The sequence below is a fragment of the Ascaphus truei genome, chromosome 3, assembly GCF_040206685.1.
Source record: "Ascaphus truei isolate aAscTru1 chromosome 3, aAscTru1.hap1, whole genome shotgun sequence".
In the NCBI taxonomy this organism is placed as follows: Eukaryota; Metazoa; Chordata; class Amphibia; order Anura; family Ascaphidae; genus Ascaphus; species Ascaphus truei.
Genome location: NC_134485.1, coordinates 2935736 through 2955534, shown reverse-complemented (window position 1 = coordinate 2955534; position 19799 = coordinate 2935736). Strand labels below are relative to the sequence as shown.

Sequence of the window (19799 nt, the reverse complement as noted above, 5' to 3'; positions counted from 1 at the left end):
TAATCTGTGCACCATGTAACTCCCCCCAACTCCTCCTACTGACTCTCCCCAAGGTGCAAGGTGAGACAGAGACGCAGAATGTGATACATCTCATTATAATCTGTGCACCATGTAACTCCCCCCAACTCCTCCTACTGACTCTCCCCAAGGTACAAGCTGGGACAGAGACGCAGAATGTGATACATCTCATTATAATCTGTGCACCATGTAACTCTCCCCAACTCCTCCTACTGACTCTCCCCAAGGTGCAAGCTGAGACAGAGACGCAGAATGTGACACATCTCATTATAATCTGTGCACCATGTAACTCCCCCCAACTCCTCCTACTGACGCTCCCCAAGGTGCAAACTGGGACAGAGACGCAGAATGTGATACATCTCATTATAATCTGTGCACCATGTAACTCCCCCCAACTCCTCCTACTGACTCTCCCCAAGGTGCAAGCTGGGGCAGAGAAGCAGAATGTGAAACATCTCATTATAATCTGTGCACCATGTAACTCCCCCTCAACTCCTCCTACTGACTCTCCCCAAGGTGCAAGCTGGGACAGAGACGCAGAATGTGATACATCTCATTATAATCTGTGCCCCATGTAACTCCTCCCCAACTCCTCCTACTGACTCTCCCCAAGGTGCAAACTGGTACAGACGCAGAATGTGATACATCTCATTATAATCTGTGCACCATGTAACTCCCCCCAACTCCTCCTACTGACTCTCCCCAAGGTGCAAGCTGGGACAGAGACGCAGAATGTGATACATCTCATTATAATCTGTGCACCATGTAACTACCCCCAACTCCTCCTACTGACTCTCCCCAAGGTGCAAGCTGGGACAGAGACGCAGAATGTGATACATCTCATTATAATCTGTGCACCATGTAACTCCCCCAACTCCTCCTACTGACTCTCCCCAAGGTGCAAGCTGGGACAGAGACACAGAATGTGATACATCTCATTATAATATGTGCCCCATGTAACTCCTCCCCAACTCCTCCTACTGACTCTCCCCAAGGTGCAAGCTGGGACAGAGACGCAGAATGTGATGCATCTCAAGACGGGGCAGAATTCTTTGATACTTGGGTGCAAGGTGTTGCTCTAAACTTGCCTTGATACATAGGTTTTAACGATTGAAATATTCCTTATTTTCCCAAAGAGACCTGCAGAGATGCACAGAAACATGGTGCAGGGCTGGGTGACACACCCCAGGGACTGATCTGTTGATAACCTTTGGATTCAGCTGCTGTTGTGGGTCTCTGTTTGTTGTATATTTAAATTTTTACTCCCTGCTTAATTCTTTAACAAGGACAACTGAGTTCCTTCATGTGTAACCTCAATGGATTTTGGAGGACAGTTCTGATGTGGACCATGTTTTGAAAGCACAACAGTGACGTTTAGGAATTTATATTGGAAACGGTATAGTAGATGAGGTTAAAAAAAAAGACATATCCCCTTCAACATATGTTATCATTGTTTGTATTGATCCGGTGGAAAGTAAACAACAACAAAACCCTGTGAAACTTTTGCCAATTACGTCTCAAAGAAAATATTCCTTTCTTACTCCAGTAATGACAATGAGTTTATTTGTTATATACCTTTGCTTTCTAAAAATATGTCTAACCTTTTTCTTAACGATGTCTGTTGTATCTGCCATCACAGTATCCATTGGTAGTAAATTCCACATTGTAACTGTAAGGAAACCTTTCCTTTGTGGCGGGTGAAATCTCCTTTCCTCTCATCTCAGACATTGGCCCGTGTCCTTTGTCCTGCCTTTTGGGATTACATATTTCCTTCAAAGTATTGGCTCCTTACATATTTCTAAATAAGTCTCATATCCCGTCTGACGCCACTTTATAATTCTAAACAAACCTAATTTGGACCATGTTTCCTCATAAGTGAGATGTCCCATCCCCTTTATTAATTAGGTGACTCTTCTCCGCATATTGTGATAAATGTCACACAGGTGTATCATACAACCGTCAGTTGTTAGGTTGAAGACGAATGTCCCAGTTGCTCCAATCGAATTTCAATGTGGATAAATTCCCAGTGCATGAAATGAAAGACAAATCCCATGTGGCATAATATTGTTTGATATAAAATTAGCACAAGGTGCGGAGCTAGAAGATCCTCAGAGGGAATAGCGACAATAAACAGGTGAGTGAAAAAAGGAAAGTACATTTATTAAAAATCAAGTATAAAAAAAACACAAATGGCGTAACAATACAAGAGACCACAATAATCTAAATCATACTGATAACTTCCAACGGCAATCTGCTGTAATGGATCAATGCCCTACTTACTAGACGTAGGTAGGGTGTGCGCGGTGTATAATTAGAGCCTATCCCCTCTCGTGTAGCAGAGACGCCCGGTTGTCTCCGTGTTGTGCCGCGCCTCAGACCAGCTGATGGCGTCCTGGTTGTAGATCTCACCAACAGAGCTTGAGGGTGTCTGCGCGTGCGCTGCTGCTTCCCTAGGCTTCCTCTGATATCCGCAAACTCTCCTCTCAAATCTCGCGAGGGGTGAGAAAAGCCGGTTCCCGGTTTCAGGGAATCAGCTGGAGGCTGCCAGCACGTCCCAGCTTCAATGAGCGGCGTAAATGGGGATTCGCCGTGCCAAACGGAATAACCCTACGCGTTTCGAGAGTGAAATATCTTCCTCAGGGGTGTGATGTGGAAAGGGGCCTTAATCCATTATGATATAGTCCCTTATATCAACATTCACCTGTAGCACCTGTGCACCTATCAGCACATCCGCAATAAAACTTACATGAACACATACATTTAATAAAATACCTCTGGCATCTATAATTAACTAGAAATAAGAAAAAGAAAAATAGCAAAATATGTGTATGAAGTTATCAGTATGATTTAGATTATTGTGGTCTCTTGTATTGTTACGCCATTTGTGTTTTTTTTATACTTGATTTTTAATAAATGTACTTTCCTTTTTTCACTCACCTGTTTATATTCGCTATTCCCTCTGAGGATCTTCTAGCTCCGCACCTTGTGCTAATTTTATATCAAACAATATTATGCCACATGGGATTTGTCTTTCTTTTCATGCACTGGGAATTTATCCACATTGAAATTCGATTGGAGCAACTGGGACATTCGTCTTCAACCTAACAACTGACGGTTGTATGATACACCTGTGTGACATTTATCACAATACACCAGGACTTTTAAATTATTATTTTAGGCACCAAATATATTCTCTTTTATTTGCATTATATTAATAAGTGTAATACATTATTGATACAGATTTCAGAGCAATAGACAGTCTGCTGTTTGGAACACAGCAACATATATGTTTGTGATACTTTGTTGCCAAAGGGCAGAGCTTGAAGAGGTGGATCTCAGAGCCTGTTTCAAAAGAGGAAGTGGATATGACTTTCTAAATGGATGCCGTAGCAACCAGAGGATAATCGGTACATTTAAAAAAATCATTAAGAATGGCATTAGGAGTTAAAAAAAAAAATGTAGACAGTATTATTTAATACTACAGAACTGATTTGTTAAAAAAAAGAAAAAGCATACAGTATTTCTCATGCTTTGCTGCTTTTATATAACTTCCAGCTCTGTATACTGTAGGTGAAGGGAAGATATAATGTAACTAAGTTATCCTGCAGAATCGCTGCTTCTCACACTGGGGATACATCACTGCTAAAGAAAGTCAGTCTGAAAGGACAGTGGGATATTTTAGTCACACTTTCTGTTGTTAGAAACGATCCCTGTCACTGGCAGAGGAATAAATGACATCACAGGAGGTACCAGTGGGACCGCAGAGAGACGCGGAACGCTAAACATGGCGGCACACAGAGGGAAGCCATCAAGCCCATTACCGGCGAGGATTTAGCGTCATTGTTTCAGTGATATCGGCAGTTGTGATTTCCTTCAGGTATTTCGGCCCTCGCTAAGTGCTGATAGGGGGAATTACATTGAGTTAATGGTAATTGATGTTGGATCGGGGAGTGAGACGCAATATCAGTACATAATTATCACCGTACATGAAAACTGTAACACGTTTCTTCACGGCGGTGTATCTGCCTTGTAGTATGCACGTTTACGCACTGGTCCAGCAAAAGGTAGTACGTGAAGTCGTGTTTGGTTAGGAGTTAGGGAGGTAGGAGAATGAGCAGATTAGTAAGTGCTCTTTATCTGCTGCTTGTGTCTGTGTTTTTTCTGTCCTGCTTCATGGTCTCTGTAGATATCTGCAACTTATTAGACAATAATTAGAGACAAATCATTAAACTCCGTATACTCATTTTACCTTCTGCAGGTCCCTTGCTGAGAAATAGAGACATGGAAAATGCTCCGGGGACCAGGAACCCACCGGAGCAAGTGGGGAGTCCCGGGAAGGACTTAACCCGTCACGATAGATCAGGGCAGCAACGTGTAGAGGAAACGCATAATGGAGAGACAGACAAGCGTGGCATGGACAGACGTTCAGCTGAGCGAGGAGCAGAAGAAGTATGCAGGACGTCTTCAGGTTTGAAGCTGGAGAAGAGACCTCAGAGAGTGTGTAAAGATGAAGTTTCACCTGGGCAACAAGTTGATATCCCTCAAACTAAGGAGGTTATCAACAATCACAGGGGACATGCTCTAGGGGATGGGAGGATGGCTTGCAAAGATATTATCCAGAACTCGCACCGTTCCTACTTGCAGATTGACCAAAATGGGAAACCCTACACGTGCACCCAGGGTACATGCAAAGATGATGGGGATATTATTCAGGAAAACTCAATCCAACATCAGAAGGACAGAAATAGTGAGAAACCCTACGTATATAAAAATGAGAAAATTGCCCAAGCGAGATCACGCAATCCAGAACTGAGTCAGAGTAGTGGGGAACCCTACGTATGCTCCCAGTCTGGAGACAACTGGAGCCATCCCGTAGACTTGTCCCACCAGATGGCTTGCTGCCAGGACAGGCTATACAGCTGCAGTGAGTGCACAAAGACCTTTGTCAAGAAGCAGCACCTGACTGCTCACAGGAGAACCCATACAGGGGAGAAGCCCTACACCTGTTCCCAGTGTGGGAGGAGCTTCAGACAGAACTCCACACTTACCACCCACCTGTGGAGCCATGCCGGGCACAAGCCCTTCCACTGCTCCCGCTGTGCCAAGAGCTTCAGTCGTAACTCAGACCTGGTGGCCCACATGAGGAGGCACACTGGGGAGCGTCCGTACGAGTGCCCTCAGTGCTGGGAGAGGTTTATACGGAAGAAGTCACTCCAGAGGCACCTGCAGAAACACACCCGGGGAAGCCTGGGAACCAGCTGGGAGACCGAGCGCCCCAGGAGGAAGCAGAGTAACCATGTGAGAGAGCGGAGCCCAAAGCATGAGGAATATCCCAGAGAGGGACCGCAAATGTGTGCATACTCAGACCACACAGGACAGGTATGTGTTTATAATATTTATTAGCTATATCTATCTATCTATATATCTTTATATGTAACCCCTTCTTGCCCGGCTCCTGAGGAGTGTCACTATGGTGCCACAGCCTCTCTTTACCTTCTCAGGGTGCTGGCATTCGGCTGGCTGGTATTGTAAGCTCTGTGTGGTAAAAAAAGGGCGCCAGGAACGTTTATACAAACAGGACAGGCTTTATTGACAGGACAGGTTTATACTTTTGCATTCTCTTCCCTGGAGTCCATACATCTCCACAGGGAGGCACACACAGCTTGCATCACTCTTGTCTTGTACATAGTCACAGGGGAATATCCATTTCCATAACTTCTACTATCCTGGAGTTCTCTGCAGGCTCTTTCTACCCTTCATTAATACAAGAGCACAGATGTCCTCTTTAGTGACCTGGTGTGCTTTCTTCTTCCAAAGGCGGCCTTAGAGCAACCTTGCTAGTGACAGTTCTGGGGTACCTGGTTTAGGGATCGCTCAGTGTATTGCTCGGACTTCCCATCAGATCTTCACGGGGCCCTATATACTTTGGGGCACTTTCCCTATCTATCAAAACAATAAAAGTGATCTCACATAGCTAAACACAGAATTACACACGTATTAGACATAGGTCTACATACACACATATGGAGACCCCCTCCTGTTTCTCTGGGAGTCCTCCTGATGTTGGAGAGGCACTTCTTGGGTCTGAGGCCTAACCCCCCATACTTCCATCATTATACCACCTGGTGACCTCACAGGTCACCATGGTTACATGGAAGTGGCAGGGCTCCTCATAATTTCACCCCATCCTTTTTACTGGGCAATACAGGAGTGAGCCCTTTCCAGAATAGGGGCGGGGCTTACATGGCGGTTGGCTGACTTGATACAATACCTTAAAGGTCACTGCCTTGCAACAATTCCGCAGACATTAACCCTTTATGCACCTTTAGTAACCCAGAGGGGGGTTCCATATACAGTAGAGACTCGGTTATCCGACCTAAACGGGACCAATTCCGTGTCGGATAACAGAAAATGACGGATAAAATGGAAAGTATTATCCGACATTTGCGCCCACCCCCCAGCCCCCTTCTCACTTACTGGCGTCGGGCGGCACAGGAGTCTGACAGCAGGCGGCAGTAGAAGACCATGTCAGTGGGGGGAACAAGTCGAGACAGCGGGCGGCGGTGGCTTGGCGGCGGCAGGAGAAAACATACGATCGAGCAGAAGCAGAGCAGCGCAGGAGACGGCAGGGGAGAGACCGCCTCTCTTCTCCACGTCGCCCCAACACATCTTCTCATCTCATCCTCCCATCTTATTTTGTGTGTGTTTATGTATGCACGTGCAGTATATACAGTGTATATATTATATAATAATTATATAATAATACAAGGAAGACCCTGTGCACCCGAGGTCAGTTGTAAATAAATATATTAAAAACACACGACAAGCAAGTAGCTTGCATTTGAGTAAATATAAGTAGTCACAACGCTGCGTTCCGAGTAGCAGGGGGTCCGGAGATGGACCACCGGGTCCCCGGACCACAACGTGCAGCTCCAGGAACGGCAGGGTCGCACACGCGTCAAGAGACGCAGGAACCTGATGATGTCATTGTGAGATACGTTGTGTGGCAACATAACAGCAAATAACCAACGCGTTTCGCACGCTTAACGTGCTAAATCAGGGGGGGATTGTTACGCTAGCGAGTCCTCCCATATGTACCCAAGGCAAGATACTTGAATGGGTTAATTGGAAACGGAATATATATAATCTAATAGACATGCTCCCAGGGCACCGGATCAGCATATGAACGCCATGTCGTAGATCAAGGGTTGTGTTTGGCTAATAATGCCACATGCCCTATAACCAAACACAAGCCGTGGTCCTTGGGATTACGTGTACTAGATTATGTACATTCACAGTTACTTATGCTTGTTCTGTGTTTTTAATATATTTATTTACAACTCCCCTCCGGCGCCCGGGGTCTTCCTCGTTTCTTCTGTTTGAGATCCGAGAGGATCCCCCTGTGGGTGAACGGAACGCCCACCCAGACACCTGCGGTTTTTATATACTGTGGATATCCCCACTTGAATTCTGAGGGAGAGTGTGCGCGGTTGGGACTTTCTGTGTGTGTGTGTGTGTGTGTATATAGATATATATATATATACATATATATACATATATATACATATATATATATATATATATATATATATATATATATATATATATATATATATATATATATATATATATTGTGACAAACGCCCCTCTTTTGTAGTGCTGACGTCTGTCTGGGTTCTTCCCGACACAGTCTTCTAGGGTTATTTAATACAAAAACAGGATCATGCAAAGTATTAAGCTGCTTAACTCAGGCTTCTGCCTGCTTTATTTTCATCCAAGTAAGGTACTGCAGCTTTAACATGTGTAGGTTAGAGGTACTCAGATACTTTCATTCAGCAGTTCACTCATTTCATTGTTACAGTATTTCCCACACTGTTATTTCAAGTAAAAAGAAACCAAATTATATAAACAAAATCCTATCCCTTTCAGGGATCTAACTACACATCAAAATCAGTCTCTCTAACAGCTGCTGGCCAACTAAACTGGTTCCCCAGCTTAAAACAATGCTCTCTCATTTAGGGTCACAAGATACAGCACAGTCTTTTAGCAACAGCAGTAACCATTTGTTTATCTTATCTGTTTGGGGTGTCCAGGCAAATCCTCTGGTACTGTGATACGTGGAGAGGCCGTCAACCTCGATACTGGATGCAGGAGAGTAGCGACACCCCCAGCCCCCAGGCTCCAAGGAGAGAGAGTGAAATGCAAAACCTCTCTGCTCTAAATACCTGTGCATGTGATTAGAAGAGCAGGTGAGGGAGAACTAGAGCCATTGTAATCTGTGGTCTGGATTTTCCATCCAGCTGCCTGAGTTAATGTGAAGCTGTGGAACGGATCATTTTTAGCTATTCCTGCACTTTCTGCTCTAAAATGGGGCAGAAAGCTGCCTAACATCTTTGGACTATGTCACATATCCCCCTCCCCAGCTCACACCTACTGGGGTGAGCGGCCATGGACCTCACTGGGGTGAGCGTCCTACCTGAAATACTTGAGCTAACTCCTCAGTACAACATTAAGTATTCACATGATACGAATATGAACTTCATTATAAATTTACCAACCGAAAAGGGCATTTTTTTTTTCATATTGTAAGCTACCAATATTTTTTCTCTTATACTACAGCCTTGTAATCTTAAGGGCCATCAACCCTGTATATTAATTTGTAGTTTAGCTACATTTTCAACACAGAGAACCAATATAACATTGTAATATTGACAAAATGCTTATTTGCATAGTTAAGTGTCCGTGACATAGTCCACACGTGTAATAAAAAAAATAAATCGGTCAGTTCCCCCAAACATTTTTTTTTTTTTTTTTTTTGACTTCCAGTCTATTGCATCCTTTGACTTTATTTCATAGCCCGCTGCAACCTGCAAATGACTGGACTGTTTCTTTAGCTTCTGATGAGACCCTTGGACCAGATTCTCCTTGGCTCCACAGTGTGGTCCAGATTGGTGAGATATGGAACTATTCAGGCGCCGTGTTAACCTTCGTTGTTTTTTCTTTTCAATCTTTGATTTCCCTTTTGTGGCCATTACCAGGCCTTTGGGTTTTGGAGACCTAGTTGCCTCTGTACAAACGTAGTCCATATTAACCATGTCATCAGGATCTGTCAACAAGTTTGTGTTTTCAGGAACTGCCACCCACTTGGCTAAAACATCTTCTGTGTTGTCCTGGGTGTGTCCACTAGTTTGATAATCTTCTGGACAACGTAAATGAAATTGAGGATCTGGATTTTTGAATTCCAGATCAGGGAGAATATTCTCAGGAGGGTGCCTATCTGTTTCTGGAATAACAGCAGCACAATCAAAGTCAATTCTTTCTCCTTCCTCTTTGTCATCAGTGAGGGCATTGAGTTTACTTTCCCTGGTCTCCTTTTGTGACCGTGTCTCTTTTAGCCTTGGAATCTCTTTCTCCAACTTCATCTTTATAGCAAATCGTAATATTGCAACAGCATTGAAGATACACGTATAGGAACGTACCGCTTGCTTGGTTAGGAGGTAGGATTGATAGCCCGACTGAACCACTTTAGCCGCTTCTCCCATGTCCGTCATCTGTTTCAGAGCGAGGTTTAACTCTGTTTCATTTTCTCTATTCTTGACCTGCAGCTGCAGGTGCTCCTCCCGGGTCTTGTCCAGCTCCAGCTGCAGCCGGGCCCCCTCATTTGCCGTGTGGTCCAGCTGCTTGTAGATATCGGCCATCTCGCTTTTATAGCGCAGTGTCAGGCAAACCACCTGACGGACGGACACCTCCTCTCTCTTGGCGCACTGTATCTCGCGCTCAGCCATCTGCTTCTGCTGCTCTCCAACCTGATCGTGCCAGACCTCCCTCAGGGTCTTCACCTCTTTCTGGTGCTTGCTCTGGGTTTGCATCAGCGCCTCCATTTTTTGGAGCTCTGCAGATTGTGTCGCCTGGATCGCCGCTGATTCTGTATTCTGCAGTGCTTCCTGCATTTCTAACTTTTCCTGGATCAATTGCTTCTCCACTTTTTCTGCTTGGTGAAGCTTCTCATCACCTTCACTGATCTGGTCAGTCAAGTCTGAATTTTTCTGTGTCAGACTTACATTCTCTCTTTTTACAGTCTCTAAATTACTCAGGGTATTCTCATAGGTTTCCTTCAATGTACACAGCTCTGTGCTGCGAGCGTAGACCTCATGGCGTGAGAGTTCCAGCTCTGCTTTAAGCGCGCTAGCCTCTTGCCGAGAAACCCCCAACTCTGTGATGAAGTTTTGCACATCTTTCTGGGACATCTCATAGCATAGTTTCCAGTCAGTTCTTGTTTTCTTTGATTCGCTTGGCTCTCTGCCTATGATGGTAGCAGTAGCCTTTGTCATCTCTAGGCGTGTCGTCATTCCTGGGACGATTGCGCCAGGCCCTATGGGCTGTTGCTCATCTCGGCGCCTTTCTGACGCATGTCCTGACAGTGCAGGTTCAAGTGGCTCGGTCACTTCCCCTGTGACTTGAGGAACAGTTTTCTTTCTTTTTGCTTTATTAGCTCCAGAGATATCAGTGGTCCTGGGCACACACTCACTGTTATCAGCTTCCACATCTTGCTTGCACTCACAGGGCGTTGCTTGCTTTTGCAGCTGTTTGTCTTTGAAAATTTTGGGGCACACATCTTCCATGTGACCTACTTCACGACAGGCCCAGCATACTAAATTCATCTGTGGGTACGGCTCTCCTCCAGGGTCGTGATCATAGTATGGCCTGAAGGGACACTGTTTTGTATGGTTACGTACATTACACAACAAACATTTCACGTCGGCCATTTTAGAAACCCGGCAGGGACAATTGCTAGCTGCAATTTCACTCACTTCAGCAAAAGGCATTAGCTTTACAAACAGCACTTGCTAGATGCAAAAAAAAATTTTTTCTTCAGCAAAACATTTTGGTTTTCTGTTTGGGTTCAGGGTGCTATTGCATCCACACTTCGCACATTCTCTGTGTATGCTAGAAGCACAACTGATATACACAGTGGGACAGACTTCACTCATAGCATCTGTATTTTACTTCAGCTGGGCGGCCATTTTAAACCCCCGCATTTATTTGCAAACCCACAGACTTTAGTGTCTGCCCGCATTCTCCACCATATGTGACAAACGCCCCTCTTTTGTAGTGCTGACGTCTGTCTGGGTTCTTCCGACACAGTCTTCTAGGGTTATTTAATACAAAAACAGGATCATGCAAAGTATTAAGCTGCTTAACTCAGGCTTCTGCCTGCTTTATTTTCATCCAAGTAAGGTACTGCAGCTTTAACATGTGTAAGTTAGAGGTACTCAGATACTTTCATTCAGCAGTTCACTCATTTCATTGTTACAGTATTTCCCACACTTTTATTTCAAGTAAAAAGAAACCAAATTATATAAACAAAATCCTATCCCTTTCAGGGATCTAACTACACATCAAAATCAGTCTCTCTAACAGCTGCTGGCCAACTAAACTGGTTCCCCAGCTTAAAACAATGCTCTCTCATTTAGGGTCACAAGATACAGCACAGTCTTTTAGCAACAGCAGTAACCATTTGTTTATCTTATCTGTTTGGGGTGTCCAGGCAAATCCTCTGGTACTGTGATACGTGGAGAGGCCGTCAACCTCGATACTGGATGCAGGAGAGTAGCGACACCCCCAGCCCCCAGGCTCCAAGGAGAGAGAGTGAAATGCAAAACCTCTCTGCTCTAAATACCTGTGCATGTGATTAGAAGAGCAGGTGAGGGAGAACTAGAGCCATTGTAATCTGTGGTCTGGATTTTCCATCCAGCTGCCTGAGTTAATGTGAAGCTGTGGAACGGATCATTAACTATTCCTGCACTTTCTGCTCTAAAATGGGGCAGAAAGCTGCCTAACATCTTTGGACTATGTCACAATATATATATATATATATATATATATATATATATATATATATATATATATATATATAGCAACTGCAAATATTCCTGTATAGTCATTTGCATGTCTTAGACAGGTCTGCAACCCTGTCTTTCACCATTATCACCCAGCAAACAGCACTTCCATTGCAGCAAGGGATTCTGGGAAATGACATGCAAATGAGCACACAGTGCCACTTTTTATCTCATGCTCACATTACATGAGCATATATATATAATAAACCAGCGCTCAAGGTGTATATATTAATAAAATCAATATTTTGTGCTAACATGGGGTAAACCCAAACCATAAATGGGAGGAATGTATAAATATACAGATGGAATAAATACAGTAACAATATTGCCAGCCAGATTGGATTGGCAATAAACGGAGGGAATGTTTGTAGATGGGGAGAAAGGCAGCTCTTCCAGGAACAGCCTGATCCCAAAACACGGGTAGAAAATTAGGAGAAGCGCACACTCCTAATGCGTGTGTCTGAAGGCGTATAACAATTTATTAGAAACAGGACAACCTATGCCCACTAGCAGATATAAAATACATATAAAACATCTACTTAAAGAAATATCAGTATAACATCAGATCAAGCAAGAATGGCCTTGATGGCTCAAAGAGTCTCTAAAACTGAAATTAGGGTCAGTGTGAGGGGCGGGCACAGTCACCGGCAGGGTGTAATACGTGTATAGGGAGTCCCGTATACAAGCCATGTGGTAGATAAAGATGAATAGAATATATTACCGGTCCGGCAGATGATAGACAAATCCAGTTGCTCATCAGTAGCGCAGGTATTACTGGTTCTCCTACTCCTAAAGTGCAGAAGACAGTTGTGCTGAATCAGGAACGACGTCAGTCACATTTCCGTCAGCTGAAGCCTCCGCAGATAGATTGCCGTTGATTCGGGAGTCCAAGTATTATCTCGGCAAATGCTGGAAATATGCAGTCCAGATGTCTTGCCAGTAGATGTGATGTCCACACGTGATGTACCGCGGTGCTGTGGAAACCCGTGACCTTGGTTAACTTGCACCAACAAGCTGGGCTGTTTTGTTAGTACAGAAACCCTTCACAGGAACATTTCCGGAGAGAACCAGCTCGCAGCAGCCCTCTGCTCCTCTGTGGGGAACTGCTCGCACCGCTGATCTGGCCAATGTGACACCGGTAACCCAGCGTCAGAGACTTTTTGAGCCCTCAAGGCAATTTTTTACTCTGTACTCAGCGCTTTACAAAGAGACAACACCGTACAGGGAATTATAATACAATGAGAGCAACAGAGTCAGACAACAGGAAAGGAAATCCCTGCCCCGGAGAGCTTACACTCTAAGTGGTATGTTGGGAGAGTTACAGAGACAGCAGGTGAGGGACAGTCATTGGTAGCAGTGACTGTGGGTGTGGGACAGTAGCCGTGAGTGCAGTCTAATGAAATGCTCAATTTATAAGGTTAGTTTTAAGGTTTGTCTTAAAGGTGGGGAGAGAAGGTGTTTGGTGTATGCGGTGTGAGGGAAAAGTGTTTAATGTGAGAGAGAGCATTAGACGTGAACAGGATTGAGAGGCGTCCGTTATGGGTAGAGCGCAGGAGACAAGCAGGGGCATAACGGGAGATCAAAGCTGATATGTGGGAAGGAGCCGATGAGCGGAGAGCCTTACATGTAAGAATCATATTTTTAGAAAGTACGTTTGTGCCAGCAAAAGTTATCCATATACTTACAGTAACAGAACTTCAGCCGCCTCTTATGCTTTATAAAAGAGAGATTTCCTTTAAAGCGTAAGATTCCTGGGAACCTGTGAGCGAGGAAATCCTCCTATCACAGAAAAGGCAGGTGCTAATAACTCTTAGCTACTTACAAACCAGCAATCCTTCTCTCAGTGCCCGGCCATAACGATTCTGTGCGTTCCATGTTCCTTCAGCTCTGCTTCACGTGGGACGGTGAGGAGGCGCAGAGGATAGCCGATGCAGCGGACAGGGGGGAGGTCCCAGTTACAGGTCAGGACGCAGAGGAGCTGCATGATACCCTGCTGGTGAAAGTGGAGGAGCAGGAGGAGGAGGAGAGGCACCTTCCAGAGGGTGTTACATGGAAGCACCAGACCACACAAACAGAGGTAGGCACAGGACATTACACCGGGACCCCTATTCTGTGTTCTCAAAGAAGAGCAACAATTCCATTTGGCCTGTCATATATTTGTCATTCTCTCTGACCCTCTCTCTATTTGACATTCAGTGCCCCCCACTTTCTGTATTTCCCAGTGTTCCTCCTGCCACTTTCAGCCCCCCTCCCTCCTTTAATTCTCCTGGGCTCCCATGTTGGGAGACTAAGAATTACTGGGATAACATGTTAGTTCATTATTACCAGACTGAATAAATAATGTCTCCTACAGTATCTTGTAAGCGACTAAATCTTGTGCAGTAAGTGACTGAGTAGGATTTGGAGGAACTTGTGTCTCTTCTCCAAAGAGCCCAAAGTCTAAAATGTGTGTGTGAGGGGGAGGGAAGGGGGAGGGAAGGGGGAGGGAAGGGGGAGGGAGGGGGAGGGAGGGTGGGGGAGAGGTGGCGGTTACATTTCATACATCCCCTTATAATAAATAGTCTCCACATGACAAGCCCTGGGGAAAACTAGCTGCAAATAACGTGTATGTATACAGTATAATGCCAAGAATTGCGTGTGCTGAATGATTCTATTAATGTTAAGCGCTGAATTTATTTCTTGATAATGAACACTTTAGGTGACCCGTGACATGCCGGGAACGTTGTGAAAGCTGACAGGCCAGGGACCTATGTCATGGGGATCGACTGCAGGGCTGGAGTCCAGTGGCTGGGAGAGGCTAGCAGGCAGGTAGCGATGGTCAGTAACAGGCCTCTGCCTCTGGTCAGGGCTGACAGCAGGCAGGTAGCGATGGTCAGTAACAGGCCTCTGCCTCTGGTCAGGGCTGACAGCAGGCAGGTAGCGATGGTCAGTAACAGGCCTCTGCCTCTGGTCAGGGCTGACAGCAGGCAGGTAGCGATGGTCAGTAACAGGCCTCTGCCTCTGGTCAGGGCTGACAGCAGGCAGGTAGCGATGGTCAGTAACAGGCCTCTGCCTCTGGTCAGGGCTGGCGTAGGCAGGTAGTGATGGTCAGTAACAGGCCTCTGCCTCTGGTCTGGGCTGGCGGCAGGCAGGTAGTGATGGTCAGTAACAGGCCTCTGCCTCTGGTCAGGGCTGACAGAAGGCGGGTAGCGATGGTCAGTAACAGGCAGAGGTCAGGGCTGGCGGCAGGCAGGTAGTGATGGTCAGTAACAGGCCTCTGCCTCTGGTCAGGGCTGGCAGCAGGCAGGTAGTAATGGTCAGTAACAGGCAAAGGTCAGGGCTGGCGGCAGGCAGGTAGCGTGGGTCAGTAACAGGCAAAGGTCAGGGCTGGTGGCAGGCAGGTAGTGATGGTCAGTAACAGGCCTCTGCCTCTGGTCAGGGCTGGCAGCAGATGGGTAGCGATGGTCAGTAACAGGCAGAGGTCAGGGCTGGCAGCAGGCAGGTAGTGATGGTCAGTAACAGGCCTCTGCCTCTTGTCAGGGCTGGCAGCAGGCGGGTAGTAATGGTCAGTAACAGGCCTCTGCCTCTGGTCAGGGCTGGCAGCAGGCGGGTAGCGATGGTCAGTAACAGGCAGAGGTCAGGGCTGGCAGCAGGCGGGTAGCGATGGTCAGTAACAGGTAGAGGTCAGGGCTGGCAGCAGGCGGGTAGCGATGGTCAGTAACAGGCAGAGGTCAGGGCTTGCAGCAGGCGGGTAGTGATTGTTAGGAAACAGGCAGAGATCTGTAACGCAGCAACAGGAAGTAACACAATGAGGCAGCGAGCTTTCTTACAGGGAGATCACAATAAACGGGCACAGGAAGTGGAGGTCTTATAAAGGCCTGACGGAGGCTGAGGAACAGGGGGGAGGCTGATAAGGCAATCAGCCTCTTTATAAAGTTCTCTGCAGGGAACAGGAGACCGGGAGAACTCCAGACTGGGAAGGTGAAAGACCAGTGTTCAAGGCCCCTCAGGGACACCCTATGATGTACAGGGGTTGTCATGCTATAAGTGCTCATTTTATAGGTGTTCATTGATACATAGGAGCAGTAGTGAACACGTTCGGAATGGTTCACTTCATTTCACAACATCGGTCGCCTGCCCACGACCTCGGTCGCCTGCCCACGACCTCGGTCGCCTGCCCACGACCTCGGTCGCCTGCCCACGACCTCTTGATAGGTTCCCCAAACCATGTGATTACATAAAACAATTACCAAAAAGCGCTAAAATGACCCAATAATCACCAATCCCAATGGAAGATACACACACAGCAGATTATAAATATATCGGTTAGCCAAAAGTCATTAGTTGGGGTGAGTAGCCATTAAGTCCATCAGTGGTAGGTGCTTCTCTTTAGAAACTATTCCCAACTCTCAGGGCATAGAAGATTGTTCCTGTTGTGGATTAGAAGAGCGCACACACACCCCTACAATTGGGCAGATCATTTTATTCAAACAGTTAACAAATCAAATGGAAGAATTTCCACTCACAAGTTAAAGTGCCTTCCCCCAGCACACAGACTCAGCATTTCACAACACCAGGGGGTGTCTCTTCGGCTGCCTCTGATCTCCTAGGTAGAGTCCCCTCGCCCTGGAGTGAAGCCACCGAGATGAGCGCTCGTGCCTTTTCACTTCCGGGTTCGACGGGTTGACCCTCCGATGTTATGTGAGTAGATGCAGAAGACTTCAGCAGATCGCCAGAATCCCTTGGGCGCCCTGATCTGACTGCACTACGCGTTTCGCAAAGCCTCTCTTTGCTTCCTCAGGGGCTGGGGTGTGATTGACACCTTCCAAAGAAGTCTCTTTTTTTTTATAGTATCATGGGTCATTTAAAACTTCCAATTAACATAAAACATTGTATTCAAATTGAATATCCCTGGAGACATGTAATTAACTGATTTAATAAATTCAATTTATCACAACAAAAGTATGGTAAGTGGTGTACAGTGGGCTCTGTGTGAGCGAGCGTGTGTGCGACCTGGCGACTTCACTCAAGCGCGAGGGGACCTAGGAGAACAGAGGCAGCAGAGAAGGAGACATCCCCTGGTGGTGTGAAACGCCGAGTCAGTGTGCTGGGGGAAGGCACTTTAACTTGTGAGTGGGAATTTTTCCCATTTGACTTTATTAACTGTTTGAATAAAATTATTTGCACCATTGTAGTGGTGTTTGCGCTCTCCTAATCCACTACAGATCGCAATCAAGAAAACCAGTGGAACTCCGATGCCACCGTTGTCCCTGCATTCAAAGGGTTACATTACCCGCTATTCTCCCTGGGCTGGTACGCATTCCTGTTTCATCGTGGATGCGACGGGGCTAGACTAGATGTTTCAGGCACACTGGGGGTTCCAGCAAGGTGCAGATGGGAAGCACAGGTCCGAGATGGAGAAGTGCTAGAACAACGGGCTCATAAGCTGGATGGTGGGAAGCTCGAGGGGAAATGTGAGGAAGTGCTTCTTCATGGAAAGGGTGGTGGGTGGCTGGAATCGTCTCCCAACAGAGGTGGTACAGGATTAGACATGAAAGGGATTTAAAAAATGCTGTAGGCACAAGGGAATCCTGATTTGAAAGACAGCCAAGGATCTAGTAAGATTTCCAAACAGACAGGGAAATGGGCAGACGACGGGGTCCAAGTGGCTCTTATCTGTTATCAATTTCTATGTTTGTTTGTGTATAAACATACTGTGTGTACAGATGTAGCATGCGACATTGTTCCCCCGGGTGACACAAATGATCCCATTATAATGCAGAATATTACAGAGTTTCCATAGGATGCAGTGGCAGCTTTGGTGTGGAATATCCTAACATCTCTCAGGGCGGGAGGGGGAAGAAGAGACAATGAAGCCTTCTTCTTCATGTGTACATTCTGTGACATGTCCTTAAAAGTAGGGTGTCACTGGAGTCTTTGTCTTTTAAAAAGTTCTAATTTACTGTGTTTCACATTTACTCACAGAAGATGAAGACAGCTGACGTGAACCAAGAAATCCTGAGTGAGCTGAGAAGAGTCGGGAGGGAATCGACCAGGACTCAGCAGGAGTGGGACAGCATAAAGACCGTGTTGGCCCAGCTGACACAAGAGATGAGGGAGCTGAAGGATACAGTAGCGTCACTATGTGTCCCCAAATCCTCAGCAAGTGTCTGCAGCTTTACAGCAGAACCTAGTGCCTTAGTGAGGTCACCCGCCTCTCCAGTGTGGCAGAACCAGGAGCAGAACTCTAGCCTCGGCTCAGAAGATGGACTGTCCATAGCTTCAGGCAGAGCTTCTCCGGAAAGCAGCCTGCAGTGTGCAAACACACATGAGTACCCATCAGAGACTCTCTCTGAACAGAGCGTAGACCATGGGACATGGATGTTTGTGCCCTCTTCACATGATGAGGGTGACATGTTACCGACTACAACAGCCGTGACCCAAATGGACAGAGAGGATATGCCTGAGCCCAGCATGCCTTCTGCGGGTCGTTTCTACAGCCTGCAACACGCTGCACAAAGCCGGGTGGGCCAGCGTTTGCCCAATATCACCATGCTGCCGTTGACCGCTGAAAGGGAATGCACTCTGCTCGCCAGGAGCGGGGGGAAACCGGGACGGTTTGCGGCTCTGGTTTTCCGGGCTCTGGTGCCCTTCGATGTCTACAAGGGGTGGGTAAACCATGTGAACCTGGATGGCTTGAGGGGCAGGAAAGGGATCCCGCTAAATGTTAAGCGGCTGGTGATGGGAATCGTGGAGCGTCACTTCACCCTGAGGAAGGTGGAGCAGAGCGAGGTGCGCAACAGACTCAACGAGCAGCTACGGACCAGGCGGAAAAGCAACACTCACCCACAGTCTTTATACTGACTCCCGCCCAGCATTGGAAATAGATGTATTTTTTTTTATAGCGCCGTTTTTAAACTGCTGACCCCTCCGTCAACATGTAGAGTTTGGAGGAAAAGAGAGGGGGTGGGGGGGGGGGGTATGATCATAATGTAAGCATTACTTCAGAGAAGGAGAAATGCTGGAACACGAGGTCATGCTCTGACGTTTGAGGGTGGGAGACTGGGAGATGAAGGACTTCCGGAAAGGGTGGTGGATTCATTCCACAGCCTCCCAACAGAGGTGGTAGAGGCCAATACAGTAAGGAAATAAAACAACTCTTTGGAGAGACACCAGGCTAAATCCTAAATACAACCCCCGCCCCGAGTGGATCTAACGCAGTGTGAGGAATTACAGTGGATAGGAGAAGGGGTGGGCCGTGTACTTCCTATATGTATGTTTTTATATTTCACCTGAATCCTGTGTTCTTTGTGCCACTTTCTGCTTTTATTTGCTTGTTCTGGGATACTGAGCCCGGTAAAACAGGGTCACATGGAGGCAATACACATGGAGGCAATATACATGGAGGCAATAACATTTCCTCTAGCAATTGCTTTAAAAAAAATCCTGCAGAGCCCAAAGAAGAAAAACAATGTCAGTAACTCCGTTAGTAAGTCTTGCAAACGCAGGCTGTGCGTGTGGAGCAGGCTGTACAGTAATAGCAGCGATGGGTACATTGGGAAGGGATTGGTACCTGTGAGTGGAGTTGGATTGGGCAGGGAAGCTGTGCGTGTGGAGCAGGCTGTACAGTAATAGCAGCGATGGGTACATTGGGAAGGGATTGGTACCTGTGAGTGAGTGAAGTTGGATTGGGCAGGGAAGCTGTGCGTGTGGAGCAGGCTGTACAGTAATAGCAGCGATGGTTACATTGGGAAGGGATTGGTATCTGTGAGTGGAGTTGGATTGGGCAGGGAAGCTGTGCATGTGGAGCAGGCTGTACAGTAATAGCAGCGATGGGTACATTGGGAAGGGATTGGTATCTGTGAGTGGAGTTGGATTGGGCAGGGAAGCTGTGCATGTGGA

At 46.5% G+C, this 19799-nt stretch overlaps 1 protein-coding gene across 1 annotated transcript in view; it reads left to right on the top strand.

The window, feature by feature from the left end:
• LOC142490599 (uncharacterized) overlaps nucleotides 1–19478 on the top strand; it is a 125927-nt gene extending 106449 nt beyond the window's left edge. Inside the window, exons 13-15 of the mRNA XM_075593015.1 lie at nucleotides 4277–5397; nucleotides 13804–13995; nucleotides 17883–19478. Of these exons, the coding sequence (XP_075449130.1) occupies nucleotides 4277–5397; nucleotides 13804–13995; nucleotides 17883–18761 (2192 nt within the window). The 3' untranslated portion in view covers nucleotides 18762–19478. The remainder of the gene's footprint in view (nucleotides 1–4276; nucleotides 5398–13803; nucleotides 13996–17882) is intronic.
• Nucleotides 19479–19799: the final 321 nt, after the last annotated feature.